Source organism: Oncorhynchus keta, chromosome 27 (genome assembly GCF_023373465.1).
Source record: "Oncorhynchus keta strain PuntledgeMale-10-30-2019 chromosome 27, Oket_V2, whole genome shotgun sequence".
NCBI classification, from domain to species: Eukaryota; Metazoa; Chordata; class Actinopteri; order Salmoniformes; family Salmonidae; genus Oncorhynchus; species Oncorhynchus keta.
The window spans coordinates 44,285,228-44,306,715 of NC_068447.1; the positions used below are offsets into that span (position 1 = coordinate 44,285,228).

A 21,488-nucleotide genomic window follows, 5' to 3' on the forward strand; every position below is an offset into this window, starting at 1 on the left:
AGTTAGAAGCCAATCGTTACGCTAGTTGTTTTCAAGAGCCGTCTTTTCTTTGACCAATCAGCATCAAGCGTGCAAAAACAACTCCATGGAAACGACGCATGATGCTACACCATGTGATCCAATGACTCCCTCCCCACACACCCTCTGAAATTTCTTTGTCCCTGTGCCCCCTTCTGAGCTTCAAGTCGCACCCCTGGTTACATATAAATATTAGTATTCTGTATATTAGTATTCTTCTTTTCAATCTGTCATTTGTATTTGTATGTATTATGCCTTGGCAGCAGCTACTCTTCCTGTTATTCAACAAAAATTAAGGCATTACATTTTTTTTTATACATTATAATTAATACATTTAATACATTATAATAAACATTTCAAAACATTAAAATACATTTTACAACAGATTTCACAATATATTAAGTGTGTGCCCTCCGGCCATAACTGTGTACGCATGTGTATAGTGTGCATGTTATGTATGTTTGTATGTGTGTATTTGTGCATGTGTGTGTGACTCTTCACAGTCCTCGCTGTTCCATAAGATATATTGTTATAAGATTTTAAAATCTGATTGTATTACTTGCGTGAGTTACTTGATGTGGAATAGAGCTCCATGTAGTCATGGCTCTATGTAGTACTGTGCGCCTCCCATAGTCTGTTCTGGACTTGGGGACTGTGAAGGGACCTCTGGTGGCATGTCGTGTGGGGTATGAGTGTACGAGCTGTGTGCTAGTAGTTTAAACAGACAGCTCGGTACATTCAACATGTCAATACTTACAAAAACAAGTAGTATTGATGTCAGTCTCTCCTCTACTTTGAGCCATGAGAGATTGACATGCATATTATTAATGTTAGCTCTACGTGTACATTAAAGGGCCAGCCATGCTGCCCTGTTTTGGGCCAGTTGTAATTATCCCAAGTCGCTCTTTTTGGCATCTGACCACACGACTGGACAGTAGTTCAGGTGCGACAAAACGAGGGCCTGTAGGACCTGCCTTGTTGATATTGTTGTTCAGAAGGCAAAGCGGCGCTTTATTACGGACAGACCTCTCAGTTAGTCTTGTAGTCTTGTTGTTGATCCCGCCTCAGTTTTCTCCCATCACAGCCATTGAACTCTGTAGCTGTTTTAAAATGACCAATGGCCTCATGGTAACATCCCTGAGCAGTTGCATTCCTATCCTGCAGCTAAGATCAGAAGGACAACTATATTTTTTCGTGTCTGGGTGGTTTAATACATAATCCACAGCATAATTATTAACGTGAACATGCTTAAAGAGATGTTCAACGTCTGATTTGTTATTGTTACCCAATCTACCCTTCTTTATGAGGCTTTTGAAAAGCTCCCTGGTCTTTGTAGTTGAATCTGTGCTTGAAATGCAATACTTGACTGAGGGACCTTACAGATGCTGTATGTATGGGGGACAGAGGAAGGGTTAGTCATTCATAAATCATGTCAACCCCTATTATTTCACACAGAGTGAGGCCATGTATCTTATTATGTGATTTGTTGAGCCACATTTTACAGATGAACTCATTTAAGCTTGCCTAAACAGAGGAGCTGAATACTTCAGCAACGATTATAGTTTGGTTATTCTTTATTTATCTTTAAAATATATATATATCTTCCACTTTGACACTCCAGAGTATTTTGATGACAAAAAATGTACAATGACTTGTTTTTAATCCCACTTTGTAACACAATACAACGTGAAGAAATTAAAGGAGTCTGAATACTTTTTGCAAAGCATAATAATGGCGCAGGCTGCCGTTTTACAGGCTCCTAAGCAACTGTGCACTTAACTCTATTTCTTGAACTGCATTGTTGGTTAAGGGCTTGTAAGTAAGCATTTCACAGTAAGGTCTACAGCTGTTGTATTCGGCGCATGTGACAAATACAATTTCATTTGATATGATTGTGGACCCCTACCTGCAGTGTTCTGCCCCACCAGCAGGTGGGATAGCTGAGACTGATTGGATTGTAGTGCTGTCAGCACAGGTCCTCACGAGCCACAGTACAGGGTGTGTGTGGGTGACTGTTGGGTGTCATACATAGGGCCACGTATCAAGAGGAGGGGAGAGGAGAGAAAAAAAAGCTGTGAAAGAAGGAGAAAAACGGAAAGTTATGCTGCTGTAGACATGGACCTACGCTCAGAGCTCCTCAAGTCCATTTGGTATGGATTCACAGCCTTGGATCTAGAGAAGAGTGGGAAAGTGTCAAAGTCTCAACTTAAGGTAAGTACCTGGTTACATTAGGTAAAGGTAGATTTTCTGAGTTTTTTTGGACCAATGCTTTGGGGCTCTTTCTTCTATCCAGGCACCCTTGCTGTCTAATGTCCGACCTCAGGAACATCATATTAATCTTCTCTTCTTAAGGTAGCTGGAGTCAGCCAACAATATATAAAGTGAACTGGATCCACAAAAATATAAATTTATTGACATTGGATGATGAGCAGAACAGGTCCTGACCCAGCAAGCACATAACGTTCTGGGAACCATATGTTTACCTTCCCACAACTTTCTGGGAATGGTGCAGGATAGTTGCTTGGCTTTGGAACATTCTTAACACATTTAAGGAACTTGACAAAAAAGCATTATTTTCTTGTTATTTCATTAATTTAACAGAACGCTTCCTAAAATGGTCACATGTCATTTAAATGTAGTTAATGTTCATGGAACATTCTCCAACTGGTTTGACATTGGAAATATTCTCAAATAGTTCAGAGAGTGTAAAGAAACATTGTTCTTCTGTGCGAATTTCAGTGCTTCAGCATAGCATTTCCTACATCTTTCCTCATGGTTCTATTTAAAGTCATGTTCTCACATTGTTATATACTATATTCAGTGCCTTCAGAAAGTATTCAGAAACATTGACTTTTTCTACATTTTGTTATATTACAGCCTTATTCTAAAATATATATTTTTTTACCTCATCAATCTACACATAATACGCCATAACGACAAAGCAATTATTTTTTGCTAATGTGGATATATTAAACCCCCCCTGGAAATGTCATATTTACATAAGTATTCAGACCCTTTACGCAGTACTTTGTTGATGCACCTTTGGCAGCGATTACAAGTCTTCTGGGTATGACAACTAGAAGCTTGGCACACCTGTATTTGGGGAGTTTCTTCTATTTTTCTCTGCAGATCCTCTCAAGCTCTGTCAGGTTGGAGGGGGAGTGTCGCTGCACAGCTATTTTCAGGTCTCTCCAGAGATGTTCGATCGGGTTAAAGTCCGGGCTCTGGCTGGGTCACTCAAGGACATTCAGATAGTAGTCCGGAAGCCTGTGTTGTCTTGGCTCTGTGCTTAGGGTCGTTGTCCTGTTGGAAAGTGAACCTTCACCCCAGTCTGAGGTCCTGAGCACTCTGGAGCAGGTTTTCATCAAGGATCTCTCTGTACTTTGCTCCATTCATCTTTCCCTCGATCCCGACTAGTCACCCAGTCCCTGCCGCTGAAAAACATCCCCACAGCATGATGCTGTCACCACCATGCTCTACAGACAATTCCTTCAACCTCATGGCTTGGTTTTTGCTCTTACATGCACTGTCAACTGTAGGACCTTATATAGACAGGTGTGTGCCTTTCTAAATCATATCCAGTCAATTGAATTTACCACAGGCGGACTCATATCAATGTGTAGAAACATCTCAAGGATGATCAATGGAAACCAGGAAACCTACATTTTGAGTCTCACAGCAAAGGGTCTGAATACTTATGTAAATAAGGTATTTCGGTTTTTATTTGTAATTCTTTATATCTAAAAACCCGTTTTCGTTTTGTCATTATGGGGTATTGTGTGATAGAAAAAAAACATTTAATCAATTTAAGAATAATGCTGTAACGTAACAAATGTGGGAAAAGTCAAGGGGTCTGAATAATTTCCGAAGGCACTGTATATAAAAGTATGTGAACACCCATTAAAATTGGTTGATTCTGCTGTTTCAGCTACACCCATTTTGAAAGGTGTATAAAATTGAGCACACAGGCAGTAGAATGGCCTTACTGAAGAGCTCAGTTACTTTCAAAGTGGCACCGTCATAGAGTCAGTTCATCAAATTTCTGCCGTGGTCAACTGTAAGTGCTGTTATTGTGAATTGGAAACATCTAGGCTCAACCACGAAGTGGTAGGCTACACAAGCTCACAGAACGGGACTTTCGAGTGCTGAAGTGTGTAAAAATCATCAGTCCTCAGTTGCAACACTCACTACCGAGTTCCGAAGTGCCTCTGGAAGCAATGTCAACAGAATAACTGTTCGTCAGGAGCATTATGAAATGGGTTTCCATGGCCGAGTAGCCTCACACAACTAAAATCACTATGAGCAATGCCAAGCGTCAGCTGGTGTGGTGTAAGGCTCAGCGCCATTTGAGCAGTGGAAACGCGTTCTCTGGAGCGATGAATCATGCTTCACCATCTGGTAGTCCTATGGACGAATTTGGCTTTGGCAGATGCCAGAAAAACACTACCTGTCTGAATGCATAGTGCCAACTGTAAAGTTTGGTGGAGGAGTAATAATTGTCTGGGGATGTTTTTCATGGTTCGGACTAGGCCCCTTAGTTCCAGTGAAGGAAAATCTTAACGCTACAGCATACAATGACATTCTCGATGATAATGTGCTTCCAACTTTGTGGCAACAGCTTGGAGAAGGCCCTTTCCTGTTTCAGCATGACAATGCCCCTGTGCAGTGGTAGTTCTAGCTTGTATGGCTCTAAGGGCGAACCTCCCCAACAACAAAAAAAGCACAATTCTGCATTAACTGTAATTTTTATTAAGATTTGGAACAACACAAATAAATAATCAGAACATTTAAAACTATATAAAAATATATGCAAAAATAAGTAACAAAAATAAGTAACAAAGACAAATGGAAACAAATTTGTGTTGATTTGGCACTCGAGCATCAATACATTACCCACCCCCCAACACTGTCAACCAAAAGTCAAGACTAAACCAATTCACCCTGCTGGTGTGCAGACTGGTTTTATATTATTCTTAATGATTTCACACAAACCAGAAAAAACAATATGTCTGTGAAACTATATATTCACTATATTATAAATGAATTGTGGTTTATTTGGTAGCATTTTGTAGTGTGACTGATTTTACTAATTGCATTAGTACTGTATAAAGTTAGAGGTGTGCTATTTGATAGATTCCCCCGCTCCCCCCACCTCGGACTTCCAGTGGGGAGACCTGAGGTCAACCTACCCCCGCCCCCCACCCCATCTCGTACTTCTGAGTGGATGACCTTCCCAGGCAGTAGCCTGCCTAGCTCACAAACTAGAATCAGGGCGCTCACTCCGACAAGGTTAATTGACCCACAGTCCCACACGGTGACAAAATATCATTGACGTGACGTGCAAATGAGCGATAGAAAACCGATCACGCAAATTCATATTTTTTTTGTTTGTGTGGGCGCCCTGTGGAGCCCCAGGCAAGATGCCGCCCGGGCGGCTGCCCATGTCGCCTATACTGTACCTCAATCCGCCACTGCCCCCATGCACAAAGCGAGGTCCATATAGAAATGGTTTGTCGAGATCGGAGTGGAAGAACTTGACTGGCCTGCATAGAGTCCTGTCCTCAACCCCATCAAACACCTTTTGAGATGAATTGGAACGCCAACTGCGAGCCAGGTCTAATCGCCCAACATCCGTGCCCGACCTCACAAATGCTATTGCGGCTGAATGGAAGCAAGTCCCCGCAGAAATGTTCCAACATCTAGTGGAAAGCCTTCCCTGCAGAGTGGAGGCTGTTATAGCAGAAAAGAGGTGGTTTGAGATGTTCGACAAGCAGGTGTCCACATACATTTGGTAATGTACTGTAGATGGCTGACTCAGTGATGAAGATGTTTCCTATGGGGAGCAAAACAGTAATGATAGTGAGAGTGAACAATGTGTGCTTGTGTTTTAGAGGCAATGCGAGTGTGGAGCTGACAAGTAACAGTTTGCTCTCAGTTTTTCTATGAATAAGAGCCCTTATCACCAAGTTGTACCCAGACTGGTCCATGATGTCACCACATACAGTGCAATTGGTACTGTGGCACTGAACATGACCAAAGAGGTGGTGAATGGAATAGAATGTGTCACACATTGTCTTCAATACTATGGTCATGTACATATTCAGTGCTTATTGTTATTGACAAAGTAGTGCTGTAGAAAGTTGGATATATAATCATTACATTACCCTCCATCTATCCATTCGGCCCTACGTTCAGTCATGTGCTACTGGCTTTAACTACTAGAACCTTGTGACAAAGCCTATCCCGTCATACTGTGTGTGGGGCAGGCTCTAGTCTAGAGTATTGTCCAGACCAGAACCATGCAGTTAGGTTTATCGAGGCTAAGTACTCTGGTCTGGAGTATGGCCCAGTCAGTCCAGAGACCAGGGAGTCATATACCCTTTTAAAAATCTACTTAGCCAAACTGAGCTGAGCTGTATCATGTTGGCTACAGTACACCGACCATCCACCATAGGTGATGGAACCGTGCTGGAAAAATGAAGAAAAAAAGAGCCAGCCAGCACAGTATGGTTCAGGTTGGAATGATATTGTGAAAGAATAATAGAGGCTTTGAAGCCAGCAGGCCGCACAGGTCACATACTCTTGGTTTCGTAGTGAAAAGAGGAGGGAGGGAGAAGGAGAGGAAGACAGGATGTGATGTTTCAAAAGATGTGGGCTGGGTGCACTGACTCTAACCCCCCCCTTCCCTCTCAAAAAAAGGATTGTCTCAAATTCTATTTCAATAAGCCTCCAGTTATTTATTGATGCTCTCTTGAAAAACTATTAACTTCACAGGAATAGCATTGTATTTTCTCTGAGGTCTAAATGGCAGTTGAAACATTGTTGTGCGTGTGAGAACCACTCTTGAATGACATTTTTATGGGTAAATCATAGATATTGTAGCAACCCTAACCCAACACTTAGCGATCTTGTCAAAGGGTTCAGATCTCATTGTAACGGCTATAAGGTGTTGGCTTTCCAGTCGCGGGACCAGGGTTTGAGTTCTGGTCGGGGCTACCCCCCAAATTCCCTAGAATATGTAAACTAACTTTTTTGCTTTTTATAGAAGACTAAAATACTTTCATGATTCAGCTTTTGTGTTTCAGTTCCTTCATAAACCGGCAAAGTATTTCTCTTTTTACTGTACGACACATCTGTCTGACAGAGACGAGTCACCGTTTTTAAAAGGATCTACCAAAGATTTAAACTTGATGTGTAACTTATTTTCAATATACATGTTGCTGCATCTCATCTACAGTGCCGTGAAACTCTTGAGACTGATTGTTATCGGATCTTCAACCAAAACCTAATATTAGATAAAGGGAACCTGAGTTTACAAATAACAAAGAAAAGGATACTTATTTAATTATCAAAGTTATGCAACACCCAATTTCCCAGTGTTTAAAAGTAGTTAACCCCTTACACTCAATAACGGGTTGTGCCACCTTTAGCTGCATTGACTGCAACCAAATGCTTCCTGTACAGTGAGGGAGTAAACTATTTGATCCCCTGCTGATTTTGTACATTTGCCCACTGACAAAGAAATGACCAGTCTGTAATTTTAATGGTAGGTTTATTTGAACAGTGAGAGACAGAATAACAAAAAAATCCAGAAAAACACATCAAAACTGTTATAAAATTAGTTGCATTTTAATAAGGGAAATAAGTATTTGAACCCTCTGCAAAACATGACTTAGTGCTTGGTGGCAAAACCCAGACGTTTCTTGTAGTTGGCCACCAGGTTTGCACACATCTCAGAAGGGATTTTGTCCCACTCCTCTTTGCAGATCTTCCAAGTCATTAAGGTTTTGAGGCTGACATTTGGCAACTCGAACCTTCAACTCCCTCCACAGATTTTTTATGGGATTAAGATCTGGAGACTGGCTAGGCCACTCCAGGACCTTAATGTGCTTCTTCTTGAGTCACTCCTTTGTTGCCTGGGCCGTGTGTTTTGGGTCATTGTCATGCTGGAATACCCATCCACGACCCATTTTCAATGCCCTGGCTAAGGGAGGGAGGTTCTCACCCTAGATTTGACGGTACATGGCCCCGTCCATCGTCCCTTTGATGCGGTGAAGTTGTCCTGTCCCCTTAGCAGAAAAACACCCCCAAAGCATAATGTTTCCACCTCCATGTTTGACGGTGGGGATGGTGTTCCTCCTCCTCCAAACACGGCAAGTTGAGTTGATGCCAAAGAGCTCCATTTTGGTCTCATCTGACCACAACACTTTCACCCAGTTGTCCTTGGCAAACTTCAGACGGGCATGTTTATGTGCTTTCTTGAGCAGGGAGACCTTGCGGGCGCTGCAGGATTTCAGTCTTTCACGGCGTAGTGTGTTACTAATTGTTTTCTTGGTCCCAGCTGCCTTGAAATCATTGACAAGATCCTCCCGTGTAGTTCTGGGCTGATTCCTCACCGTTCTCATGATCATTGCAACTCCATGAGCTAAGATCTTGCATGGAGCCCCAGGCCGTGTGAGATTGACAGTTCTTTTATGTTTCTTCCATTTGCGAATAATCGCACCAACTGTTGTCACCTTCTCACCAAGCGGCTTGGCGATGGTCTTGTAGACCATTCCAGCCTTGTGTAGGTCTACAATCTTGTCCCTGACATCCTTGGAGAGATCTTTGGTCTTTGCCATGATGGAGAGTTTGGAATCTGATTGATTGATTGCTTCTGTGGACAGGTGTCTTTTATACAGGTAACAAACTGAGAATAGGATCCCTCCCTTTGAGTGTGCTCCTAATCTCAGCTCGTTACCTATATAAAAGACACCTGTGAGCCAGAAATCTCTTATAATATTTTTGATATGCATTTTTCAGATTTTTTTGTTTGTTATTCTGTCTCTCGCTGTTCAAATAAACCTACCTTTAAAATTATAGACTGATAATTTCTTTGTAAGTGGACTAACGTACATGTTCAGTAGGGGATCAAATACTTTTTTCCCTCACTGTAGTTGATCAGTTTCTACCATCGCTGTGGAGGAATTGTTGCCCACTCTTGCATGCAGAACTGCTTTAACTCAGCAACATCTGTGGGTTTTCAAGCGAGAACTGCTCGTTTCAAGTCCTGCCACAATTTCTCGGGATTAAGTCTGGACTTTGACTACGCCATTCTAAAATGTCAAATTTTTTGATTTTGAACCATTTTCATGTAGACTTGATTGTGTGTTTTGCATTGTCTTGCTGCATGACCCAGCTGTGCTTCCACTTCAGCTCACAGACGGATGGCCTGACATTCCCCAAACCATCACACTACAGTACCACCGCCATGCTTGACGATTGGTATGAAGGTCTTACTGTGGAATGCAGTGTTTGGTTTTTGCCATAGTGGGACCCATCTCATCCAAAAAGTTGACCAAAAAGCACCTGGATGATCATCAAGACTCTTTGAAGAATGTTTTATAGACAGATCAGTCAAAAGTGTAACTTTTATGCCTGCCGAAAACCAAACACTGCATTCCACAGTGAGAACCTTTAACCAACAGTCAAGCATGGTGGTGGTAGTACGATGGTGATGGTGATGCTTTGCTGCCTCAGGACCTGGACAACTTGCCTTAATAGAAGGAACCATGAATGTGTGTTTGTGTGCTTCAGAGTTGGTGGTCAGTCCAGTCCAATTATTTAGCAGTCTGATGGCTTGTAGATAGAAACTGTCTCTGTGCCTGTGGGTATCAGACCTCATGCTCCGATACTGTTTGCCCGACGACAAGGGAGTGAACAGCCCTCACAACCCTGTCGTTTGTGTGTTCTAGGTCCTATCACATAACTTGTGTACGGTTCTGTCCATCCCTCACGACCCGGTGGCTCTGGAAGAACATTTCAGGGATGATGACGATGGACCGGTCTCCAGCCAGGGGTACATGCCTTACCTCAACAAATACATACTGGACAAGGTAAAGTCATGTACACAAACACACCCAAGTCACCTGACATTTTTGCCTCAGTCGTTCCTTTTCTTTTGTTTGTGTACCCAGATGACACCACTTGGTTTATACAGAAGGAAAAGAGAGCTAAAAAATGCTAGGTACATTCTCCTTACTCAGTGCTGTTTTATTATACCTCACAGGTTGAAGAGGGCTGTTTTGTGAAAGAACAGGTTGATGAACTGTGCTGGACTCTCACTGCTAAGAAGAACTACAAACCGGCGAAGGACAATAAGCACGTGTTGCCAGGGAAAGATGCCTTTCATCTCTGGAGTCTGTTTAACTTTCTGTCAGAGGATAAATACCCTCTCGTTATGGTTCCTGATGAGGTGAGTTATGTATACAAAGCATGCTGGGTTCTGTAGCGTATTATACAACAAACTCACCTAGAATACAGTGGATGGATGCTAATACATTTAGTCACTTAAAAAGGGAAAAGGTCCATCACTAACTTTCAAAACCGCTGTAACCAAATCCAAACACTCATTCTAATTGTAGTATTTAATTGTAGGGGCAGCAGGTAGCCTAGCGGTTAAGCTCGTTGGACCAATAACCGAAAGGTCTCTGGTTCAAATCGCAGACTTGTTCGGTGAAAAATCTGTCTGTGCCCTTGAGCAAGGCACTTAACCATAATTGATCCTGTAAGTCACTCTGGATAAGAGTGTCTGCTAAATTACTTAAATGTAAAATGTAGTATTTATCTGCCAAACCTCTATACAGCCTGCTCTCATAGACTAGACGTAACATAGTAAATGTAAATCAGTATGATATGTTACATTTGGTAAGGTTACTTAAGGCAAAAACAAAAGTAGGGAGGTTGGGCGTGCGTGTAACGCGAACATCTAGCAACCCAAAGTTTGAATTTGTATCTCATTATGGACAAATTTAGCAACTTTTCAACTACTTATTACTTTTGAGCTACTTTGCAACTACTTAGCATGTTAGCTAACCCTTCCCCTAACCTTAACCCTTCCTCTAACCCTTTAACCTAACTCCTAAACTTAACCCCTAACCCCTAGTCTCGCTAATGTTAGCCAGATTACTAATGTTAGCCACCTAGCCATCCAGCTAGAATTTGTAACATATTATATGTTTTGGAAATTCGTCACATATAATACGAATTGTAATTTGTAACAACTTACGTAATGGGTGATGGATATCCACAAATGAATACATAACATACAAAACGTAACATACAGTATCATACTAAATAGTGTCAGAATTACGTATAGAATAATACGAAATGCTCTGAGAGAGGGTTGCTAAATATAGCAAACCCGTGAGGACTGTTTTTCTTCCTACTGATTGTTGTGTGTCTTTCAATACCTAAATATGGGCTTTTATGTCACTTGTAGCATGGCTTTTGGTTTCAGCCTGTAGTCTGTTTTTCACAACCGGTGTTGGCAGTATGATTGTGATAAGCCACAGATTTAACAGATTTCAGAGCAGGGCACGACAGTGCCTCAGAGTAACAACCAGCAGTCGGGGTGGTTTCACTGAAAACAAAAGCATAGGTTACATTATCATCCAAATATTATCTTGAGTCGTGACGGACTATTAAAATAAACAAGATCGAGATTGAGACTCAGATTATAAACCAATTACAAAACAATTGAAAGGCAACCATTCCCCCCATAAACCAATTCATCCCTTTTACAAACAAATGATTTGTGTTTTGTTTGAATTATTCAGGTGGAATATCTCCTGAAGAAGATTTGCATGGCCATGAGTGTTGAGCTCAACTGTGTGGAGCTGGAAGACTTCATCTCCCAGGATGCAGTGCGACAGAATGGTTTCACTGTCTGGTCCTTCCTGGAGATGATGAACACTGGGAAGATAACCAGAGGCATGGGCCAGGAAATCACCAGCATGGCCATAGAGGAGGTCTACAGGGAGATAGTTGCTGATGTCCTCAAAGAGGTAGGGTACTTAAAAACAACAGAACAACAATACAGCATCTCTATACTGTCTGCCTGTCTGAATTTCTTGCCATCTGCCTACCTGCCTGTGACTTCCAATTCTGTTTCAGTGACGTGTGTTGATTGTGTCAGTTCTGTGTGGCTTGACTCTGTTGCCTACAGGGGTACCTGTGGAAAAAGAGTCAGCTGAGGAGGAACTGGAAGGAGCGCTGGTTCACCCTGAGGCCGATTACCCTGGATTACTACACCAGTGAGGACCGCAAGGAGCGCCAGGGAAGCATTGCTCTGGATGGGAACTGCTGTGTGGAGGTAGGCTGGGTTTGAGGTGGGGTGGGACCTGGGGTGGGGCAGTGGGGACAGGCACAGCTGAGATGGGCCTGCTCCTTTTTGAGAATGGGTGACAGATAGGAATGACTTATTACATTTACATTTACATTTAAGTCATTTAGCAGACGCTCTTATCCAGAGCGACTTACAAATTGGTGCATTCACCTTATGACATCCAGTGGAACAGCCACTTTACAATAGTGCATCTAAATCTTTTAAGGGGGGGGGGTGAGAAGGATTACTTTATCCTATCCTAGGTATTCCTTAAAGAGGTGGGGTTTCAGGTGTCTCCGGAAGGTGGTGATTGACTCCGCTGTCCTGGCGTCGTGAGGGAGTTTGTTCCACCATTGGGGGCCAGAGCAGCGAACAGTTTTGACTGGGCTGAGCAACTGTACTTCCTCAGTGGTAGGGAGGCGAGCAGGCCAGAGGTGGATGAACGCAGTGCCCTTGTTTGGGTGTAGGGCCTGATCAGAGCCTGGAGGTACTGAGGTGCCGTTCCCCTCACAGCTCCGTAGGCAAGCACCATGGTCTTGTAGCGGATGCAGGAAGCCAGTGGAGAGAGCGGAGGAGCAGGGTGACGTGAGAGAACTTGGGAAGGTTGAACACCAGACGGGCTGCGGCGTTCTGGATGAGTTGTAGGGTTTAATGGCACAGGCAGGGAGCCCAGCCAACAGCGAGTTGCAGTAATCCAGACGGGAGATGACAAGTGCCTGGATTAGGACCTGCGCCGCTTCCTGTGTGAGGCAGGGTCGTACTCTGCGGATGTTGTAGAGCATGAACCTACAGGAACGGGCCACCGCCTTGATGTTAGTTGAGAACGACAGGGTGTTGTCCAGGATCACGCCAAGGTTCTTAGCGCTCTGGGAGGAGGACACAATGGAGTTGTCAACCGTGATGGCGAGATCATGGAACGGGCAGTCCTTCCCCGGGAGGAAGAGCAGCTCCGTCTTGCCGAGGTTCAGCTTGAGGTGGTGATCCGTCATCCACACTGATATGTCTGCCAGACATGCAGAGATGCGATTCGCCACCTGGTCATCAGAAGGGGAAAGGAGAAGATTAATTGTGTGTCGTCTGCATAGCAATGATAGGAGAGACCATGTGAGGTTATGACAGAGCCAAGTGACTTGGTGTATAGCGAGAATAGGAGAGGGCCTAGAACAGAGCCCTGGGGGACACCAGTGGTGAGAGCGCGTGGTGAGGAGACAGATTCTCGCCACTCCACCTGGTAGGAGCGACCTGTCAGGTAGGACGCAATCCAAGCGTGGGCCGCGCCGGATATGCCCAACTCGGAGAGGGTGGAGAGGAGGATCTGATGGTTCACAGTATCGAAGGCAGCCGATAGGTCTAGAAGGATGAGAGCAGAGGAGAGAGAGTTAGCTTTAGCAGTGCGGAGCGCCTCCGTGATACAGAGAAGAGCAGTCTCAGTTGAATGACTAGTCTTGAAACCTGACTGATATGGATCAAGAAGGTCATTCTGAGAGAGATAGCGGGAAAGCTGGCCAAGGACGGCACGTTCAAGAGTTTTGGAGAGAAAAGAAAGAAGGGATACTGGTCTGTAGTTGTTGACATTGGAGGGATCGAGTGTAGTTTTTTTCAGAAGGGGTGCAACTCTCGCTCTCTTGAAGACGGAAGGGACGTAGCCAGCGGTCAGGGATGAGTTGATGAGCGAGGTGAGGTAAGGGAGAAGGTCTCCGGAAATGGTCTGGAGAAGAGAGGAGGGGATAGGGTCAAGCGGGCAGGTTGTTGGGCGGCCGGCCGTCACAAGACGCAAGATTTCATCTGGAGAGAGAGGGGAGAAAGAGGTCAGAGCACAGGGTAGGGCAGTGTGAGCAGAACCAGCGGTGTCGTTTGACTTAGCAAACGAGGATCGGATGTCGTCGACCTTCTTTTAAAAATGGTTGACGAAGTCATCTGCAGAGAGGGGGGAGGGGGAGGGGGAGGAGGATTCAGGAGGGAGGAGAAGGTGGCAAAGAGCTTCCTAGGGTTAGAGGCAGATGCTTGGAATTTAGAGTGGTAGAAAGTGGCTTTAGCAGCAGAGACAGAGGAGGAAAATGTAGAGAGGAGGGAGTGAAAGGATGCCAGGTCCGCAGGGAGGCGAGTTTTCCTCCACTTCCGCTCGGCTGCCCGGAGCCCTGTTCTGTGAGCTCGCAATGAGTCGTCGAGCCACGGAGCGGGAGGGGAGGACCGAGCCGGCCTGGAGGATAGGGGACATAGAGAGTCAAAGGATGCAGAAAGGGAGGAGAGGAGGGTTGAGGAGGCAGAATCAGGAGATAGGTTGGAGAAGGTTTGAGCAGAGGGAAGAGATGATAGGATGGAAGAGGAGAGAGTAGCGGGGGAGAGAGAGCGAAGGTTGGGACGGCGCGATACCATCCGAGTAGGGGCAGTGTGGGAAGTGTTGGATGAGAGCGAGAGGGAAAAGGATACAAGGTAGTGGTCGGAGACTTGGAGGGGAGTTGCAATGAGGTTAGTGGAAGAACAGCATCTAGTAAAGATGAGGTCGAGCGTATTGCCTGCCTTGTGAGTAGGGGGAAGGTGAGAGGGTGAGGTCAAAAGAGGAGAGGAGTGGAAAGAAGGAGGCAGAAAGGAATGAGTCAAAGGTAGACGTGGGGAGGTTAAAGTCGCCCAGAACTGTGAGAGGTGAGCCGTCCTCAGGAAAGGAGCTTATCAAGGCATCAAGCTCATTGATGAACTCTCCGAGGGGACCTGGAGGGCGATAAATGATAAGGATGTTAAGCTTGAAAGGGCTGGTAACTGTGACAGCATGAAATTCAAAGGAGGCGATAGACAGATGGGTAAGGGAGAAAGAGAGAATGACCACTTGGGAGAGATGAGGATCCCGGTGCCACCACCCCGCTGACCAGAAGCTCTCGGGGTGTGCGAGAACACGTGGGCGGACGAAGAGAAAGCAGTAGGAGTAGCAGTGTTATCTGTGGTGATCCATGTTTCCGTCAGTGCCAAGAAGTCGAGGGACTGGAGGGAGGCATAGGCTGAGATGAACTCTAGTTTCTACAGTGCTGCTATTCGGGGGCTAGCTGGCTAGCTAGCAGTGTTGATTACGTTACGTTGCGTTAAAAGAACGACAATAGCTATTATTCAATCAGAGCTACAGGGTAAACACATCCCTCCCTCATATGCTTAATTTGAAATAACTAAAAATATAAATGAATTTACAATGAATGTACAACAAATATATATACATTGTGCTAATGTGTCACAATGAGTACTTCTCCTGTTGATCAGGTGCTGCCAGACCGGGATGGGAAGAGGTGTATGTTCTGCCTGAAAACTCTGTCCAAGACCTATGAGATGAGTGCCTCGGACACCAAGCAGAGACAGGAATGGACTGCAGGTACCACAATCAATAATTTGTTAATTGAGCATTGACACAATTATTTAGGGATATGATGAATTACCAAGCTTATAACAACTATCATACTTCTGACAAAAGTAGTGAAGGCAACAATTCCCCCTGCCCTATATGTTTGGTTGATTACTGGGTTGATTATTCAAAGTCAAGCAGTAAGCATATACTGAGTACTGACATCCTGTCCCTCCCTTCACCCCCAGCCATTCAGACAGCCATCCGTCTACACACTGAAGGGAAGACCTCTCTCCACAAGGACCTGAAGCTGAAGAGGAGGGAGCAGAGGGAGCAGCGGGAGAAGAGGCGGCTGGCCAAGGAGGAGGAGCAGCAACGTTTTCAGGCTCTGCAGGAGGAGAAGGAGCGTAAGCTGGCCGAGCTGGAGCTCCTAAAGGAGGCGCAGAGGCAGGCCCAAGCCCTCCTGGAGCAGGACGAAATGAGACGGCGCCAGCATCATGAGGAGATGCAACAGGCCCTGGAGGTGCAGCTCCGCGAGGCAAAGGAGGTGAAGACTGGGAGGGGCAGGGGTGTAGGAAGTGTACGGGGGAGGAGAGGGTGGAGGGAAGAGAGGAGTGTGGTTGCTTGGATGAGAAAGGTGGAGTGTTGATGAATGGAGAAGAGTGACGACTGCACAATGTTTACCTGTGTCGCGCAGGAGAAGGGTGGAGGTTGATTCAGACTGGAGGAGTGGGTGTTTAGATGTTCCATGCTGATGTGGGTCTCCTCTTCCAGTCGCGGGCCACCATGCAGGCAGAGATGGTTCTGAAGGAGGAGGAGGCGGAGCGGCAGAGGAAGAGGATCAAGGAGCTGGAGGAGATGCAGACAAGTCTGGAGGAGGCTCTACAGCAGGAGATCAAAGCTCGGCAGGACGAAGAGGTCTTTCGATACGCACAGACTGGGTAAAGGGATACACACACACACACGCACGTAGGCAGTTACCCACGCACGCACGCAACACACTCTCGCATACACACACACAGGCTGAGGGCAGGGTGCTGGACACACTCAGACATTGTTTCGCTCACACTGACTCACAAACCTAGTACCCTCACTACATTGCTTACAAGACACAGGCTCATTTTAGGGCTAGCTGTCATGGTGTGAGAAGGCACCAAGTTGGCACGTAAAAGCTGCATGTCTTTTTACAGAGCACAGTACACACCAGAGAGATAGATGGTGTTAAGAGAAGCCGATTGCTGTTGAAGAGAGGCTGTTGCATTAGTTAGGTTCCTGAGGAAGTTGAGTTTAACAGAGGAAGTTGTCTAGCTACGATCTGTAGGATCTGTTGACACTGATAGGGTGTTCATGGTGTGTCTGTCACAATCTTACATGTAAGAATAAGCAATGTGCTTTTGATGCATTTATTCACTGACTGCTCGATGGGAAACATACAGATCCTAACCTGCTCTATTTAATTTTGTGACTGCAAATACCAAGCGCCAAGCTCTCTGCTTGTCTCAAAGATCCAAAACACTCACAGACAAGGCAACAATAGCATACAAATATGAAGTAATACGACATTAAAGGCTCATATATGCTTTAAAAAAAAAAACATAACATTGTACAGTATATAGTGAAAAGTAATGGAAATAAGCCACAGCGTTAGGGGTGCCTGTGTTTTACTGGACACTTTTTGAGAGATGATTGCGAGGTCAAGAGTTTGCATGTGTCACGTTTCTAAAAACATTAAATGTGTCTCGTCCAACTTCTTACCACACAATGCCATATCTACTGTATGTCTTCCAGTTAAAGATTTTCTATTTGTCCTATACGTTTATTGTACAGTTTGCTGTCTGAGGAGGAGGACAAGATGAAGGCCCTGATGGCGCTGCAAGAGGAGCAGGAGGAGTACATCCTGAAGACCCAGAGGGAGAAGCAGGAGCTAAGGCAAGAGATGGAGAACAAGTCCCGCGCTCTTGAGGAGGCCCAAAGGCAGCTGGAGGAGGTCAGGGCCAACCGCTACAGGGTCGACCAGGACGTTGTGGTAAGTGCAGAGATACACTATATCATATAAATACCTGTGCATAATGTTATAGTTATATAGTAATGAGTCACCACACTGTTAATGGTACTTCAAAACAGCCCTGGCTATTTGGGTATCACATCCCAATGGGCACAGACGTCAGTTCAACGTCTAGTTTCGATTTACATTTGGTTGAGTTGTCAACTATGGTGAATTTAACATGAAATTACAAATATTCACCATGTCATTGGCTTTAGGTTCAAAATTGTGAGAAAAAAATACAAAATGCCATGGTCGATCCAATTAGTTTCCCACATTGATTCAACGTGGTCACAGATTTTCTGGGTTAAAATTAGGTGGAAACAACGTTGATTCAACCAGTTTTTGCCAAGTGGGATGTGAGCAGTCATGGGATTGCGGGAGATAGTGAGAGAATTAAGTAAGTTTTACTGTGTTTGCGGGGGTGTTTTTAATCTGTCTTGTATTCTTATAGGCTGCCCAAAGGAAGCTTCGCCAGGCCAGCACCAATGTCAAACACTGGAATGTTCAGATGAACCGACTGATGCGTCCTATTGGACCAGGAGGTAGGCTACGTCACACCACACCAGAAAGCTTAGGTTTGATATATTATCATGTTTGAGGCGCAGACAAAGCAAGGAGGAGTAGTCACGATCTGCAACATAAACACTGGTCGTGTCCCAAATTTTGACCGGTCAAAAATACTGCACTATAAATGGAATCGGGTGCCATTTGGGATGCGTACACTGCCAAGAGCCTGCTGCTAAGTGCTCAGCCATGATTTATGCAACCAGGTCACTAGAATAAGCCTACGTTTCCTTGTGGTTTGGGTGGCTTTTAACTATGCACAAAGAGCATGTAGTGGATAAGACCTACAGTAGGTGTATAGTATGCTAAAGGTCCCTCTTTCTCACGGTGGTAGCAGCTGTGGGTTTGTCAAGCTCATTTTAGAAGACGTCTTCCTCAAACATAGTGTAGACAAGACGCGTTTGTGCATTTCTATTTTATTGATCTTAATCATATTTTGAACTGAAACCCCCTGGCTCTACTCTACATGTCACCCTTACCAGGTGACATCTCCCTGCATGGCAGACACAGAATCACATGGATCTGTCTCCTATCTTTGCCAAAGTTAGACAGCTTCAAGTTAGACCAATTACATTTCAGGGGGTGACTGATATTTTATCTGCAGACAACCCTGGTTTTCTTTGATGACATTGTTTCTTCAGTGCCATATATGTTAAAATAAATGTTTGTTGTTCTGTCTCCTGATCTCCCTCCCATGATTCTAGAGAAGAGACCATCAGGGGGGGGCTCTTTCTCCAGCTTCCAGATCCCATCCCAGAGAGATCCAGGTCTGCGTCTGAGACAGAGGTCTGAGGAGCCAGACGAGGAAAGCAAGGAAAACGTGGACAACAGCAGCAGTGCAGGGTCGGGGTGTGAAGGAGAGAGAGAAGAGAGGCGTCTCTCTCAGGCCTCTAACGGAGACATGGACATTCCCTGAGGATCATATGGTGCTTCTCGTCAAAGCCTAACTCATCAACTGTTTATTTTGTTTGTGTTTTTTCTAACGGAAAAGCAAGGTGGAGAACCTTTTAGTATGAAATCATATTTTTAGGTTAACTTCCTGTCAATTGCTGGGTAGGATAAAGGGAAAGTAAACACACTGTTCAAATGTTTTCCCACAAACATTTTTGTAATTGTATTAACTTTTTAGTAGTTTGTATTATTCTCTCACCTTTTCTCACAGTATGTTATAACAGATCTCCATGTTTTAATGAAGAATGAAAGAACCATAATGCACCACTATGAATTTTGTAGATATATTTACTAAGTTGTTTGTAACCTTTCCCCAGGCTCAATTGAGCTGGCTGGCGGACCAGATTAAATGGTTTGGAATCTAGTTTTTGCTCGCCTCTTTGTGTGTCTCCATTAAAAGTATTATCAAACGATAACGGGTTGGGCTCGATATGCAAACAGAGAGGACTGATTTGTAGAGGGAAACTAATGCAAACTGCTTCTGTGGTCTCTATTTCCTGTTTCCGTTGTAAGTCAACAGAGATCAAGGCTCTTTCTGGGGTGCCTGCCTTACCTACATATTATGCAACGTTGACGTGGCAGTTTCTCAATGGTCGTGTCTAATTCAAGGGTATTCTCTTGCTTTTTATTTGAGTGCATCCATTGCATTATTTACACTGAGTGTACAAAATATTAGGAACACCTTTCTAATATTCAGTTGCACTCCCTTTTGCCCTCAACAGCCTCAATTCGTCATTGCATGGACTCTACAAGGTGTCGAAAGCATTCCATGGGGATGCTGGCCCATGTTGACTCCAATGCTTTCCACAGTTATGTCAAGTTGACTGGATGTCCTTCGGGTGGTGGACAATTTTTGATACACACAGAAAACTGTTGAGCGTGAAAGATCCAGCAGCTTTGCAGTTCTTGACACAAACCGGCGTGCCTGGCTCCTAGTACCATACCCGGTTTAAAAGGCACTTAAATATTTTGTCTTGCCCATTCACCCTCTGAATGATAGATATACACAATCCATGTCTCAACTATCTCAAGGCTTAAAAATCCTTCTTAGTGAGCGTTTCTCCTTTGCCAATTTTATCTATCCACCTGACCGGTGTGGCATATCAAGAAGCTGATTAAACAGCATGATCATTACACTGGTCCACCTTGTGCTGGGTACAATAAAAGGACACTTTAAAATGTGCAGGTTTTGAGGGAGCATGCAATTGGCATGTTGACTGTTGGAATGTCCACCAGAGCTGTTGCCAGAGAATTTAATGTTAATTTCTCTACCATTAGCTGCCTTCAATGTTATTTTAGAGAATTTGGCAGGAAGTCCAACCAGCCTCAAAACTGCAGACCATGTGTAACAAAAGCAAGCCCAGGACCTCCACATCCAGCTTCTTCACCTGCGGTTTCATCTGAGGGGATACTGAGGAGTTTTTATGTCTGTAATAAAGCCTTTTTGAGGGGAAAAACTCATTCTGATTGGCTACCCAGTGGCCTATACCCACCCATGGCTGCACCACTGCCCAGTCATGAAATCCATAGAGTAGGGTCAAATTAATTTATTTCAGATTTTTTTATATGTACTGTAAAATATTTGAAATTATTGCATTTGTATTTTTATTCATTATAAAAAGGCCCTACAAAATCCTATCATTGCTATGTCGATGGCACTCAACTAATCTTCTCCTTTCCCCCTTCTGACACCTAGGAGGCGACACGCATCTCTGCGTGCCTGGCAGACACCTCAGCTTGGATGTCAGCCCACCACCTCAAGCTCAACCTCAACAAAACGGAGCTGCTCTACCTCCTGGGGGAAAGCCTGCCCGCTCCAAGACATCTCCATCATGGTTGACAACTCCACGGTGTCCCCCTCCCAGAGTGCAAAGAACCTTGGCATGACCCTGGACAACACTCTGTTGTTCTCTGCAAACATCAAAGCAGTGACTCGCTCCTGCAGGTTCATGCTCAGCAACATTCGTAGAGTATGATCTTTCCTCATACAGGAAGCGGTGCAGGGCCTAATCCAGAATGCCGCAGCCGCCTGGTGTTCGACATTCTTCTTCTTTGGTATCATGTCGTTCACACATTTTGTTTGTGCATGCCGCCACCTACTGTACTGTGTGTTCAATCACCTTAGATTTTCTTATACAAAAATAAAAAGGGGAAACATTTAAGAAATAATAATATGCACCACCAACTAACCCAACACCTATATATCACCACTTTTTTTTAATCACCACCCCATTCCACTATTTTGACCCTTTCTGGTCCATGCCACTTGCCTGGGAGGACGGGACACCACCACTTCACACACCCTGTAGCTCTTCTGAAGTCAAATCTCGTATACACAAATACTTCTCTGCAGCTGCCACCACAACATCTATTTTTTGTCATTTTCGTTCCATTTCTGTGCTACAGTTGATAACCATTGATATGAATGCTAAGAAGCC

The 21,488-nt window shown here is 44.5% G+C and overlaps 1 protein-coding gene across 1 annotated transcript; it reads left to right on the top strand.

Annotated features, from left to right (window-relative positions):
* The first annotated feature begins 2,034 nt into the window (after window positions 1-2,034).
* Window positions 2,035-19,414, top strand: LOC118360157 (differentially expressed in FDCP 6 homolog). The gene is made up of 11 exons (XM_035739373.2): window positions 2,035-2,229; window positions 9,753-9,893; window positions 10,067-10,252; window positions 11,616-11,843; window positions 12,005-12,151; window positions 15,410-15,518; window positions 15,737-16,035; window positions 16,263-16,429; window positions 17,316-17,514; window positions 17,987-18,077; window positions 18,804-19,414. The coding sequence occupies exons 1-11, from the start codon at window positions 2,134-2,136 to the stop codon at window positions 19,013-19,015; spliced, it is 1,875 nt and encodes a 624-aa protein (XP_035595266.1). The 5' UTR covers window positions 2,035-2,133; the 3' UTR covers window positions 19,016-19,414.
* The last annotated feature ends 2,074 nt before the right edge of the window (window positions 19,415-21,488 follow it).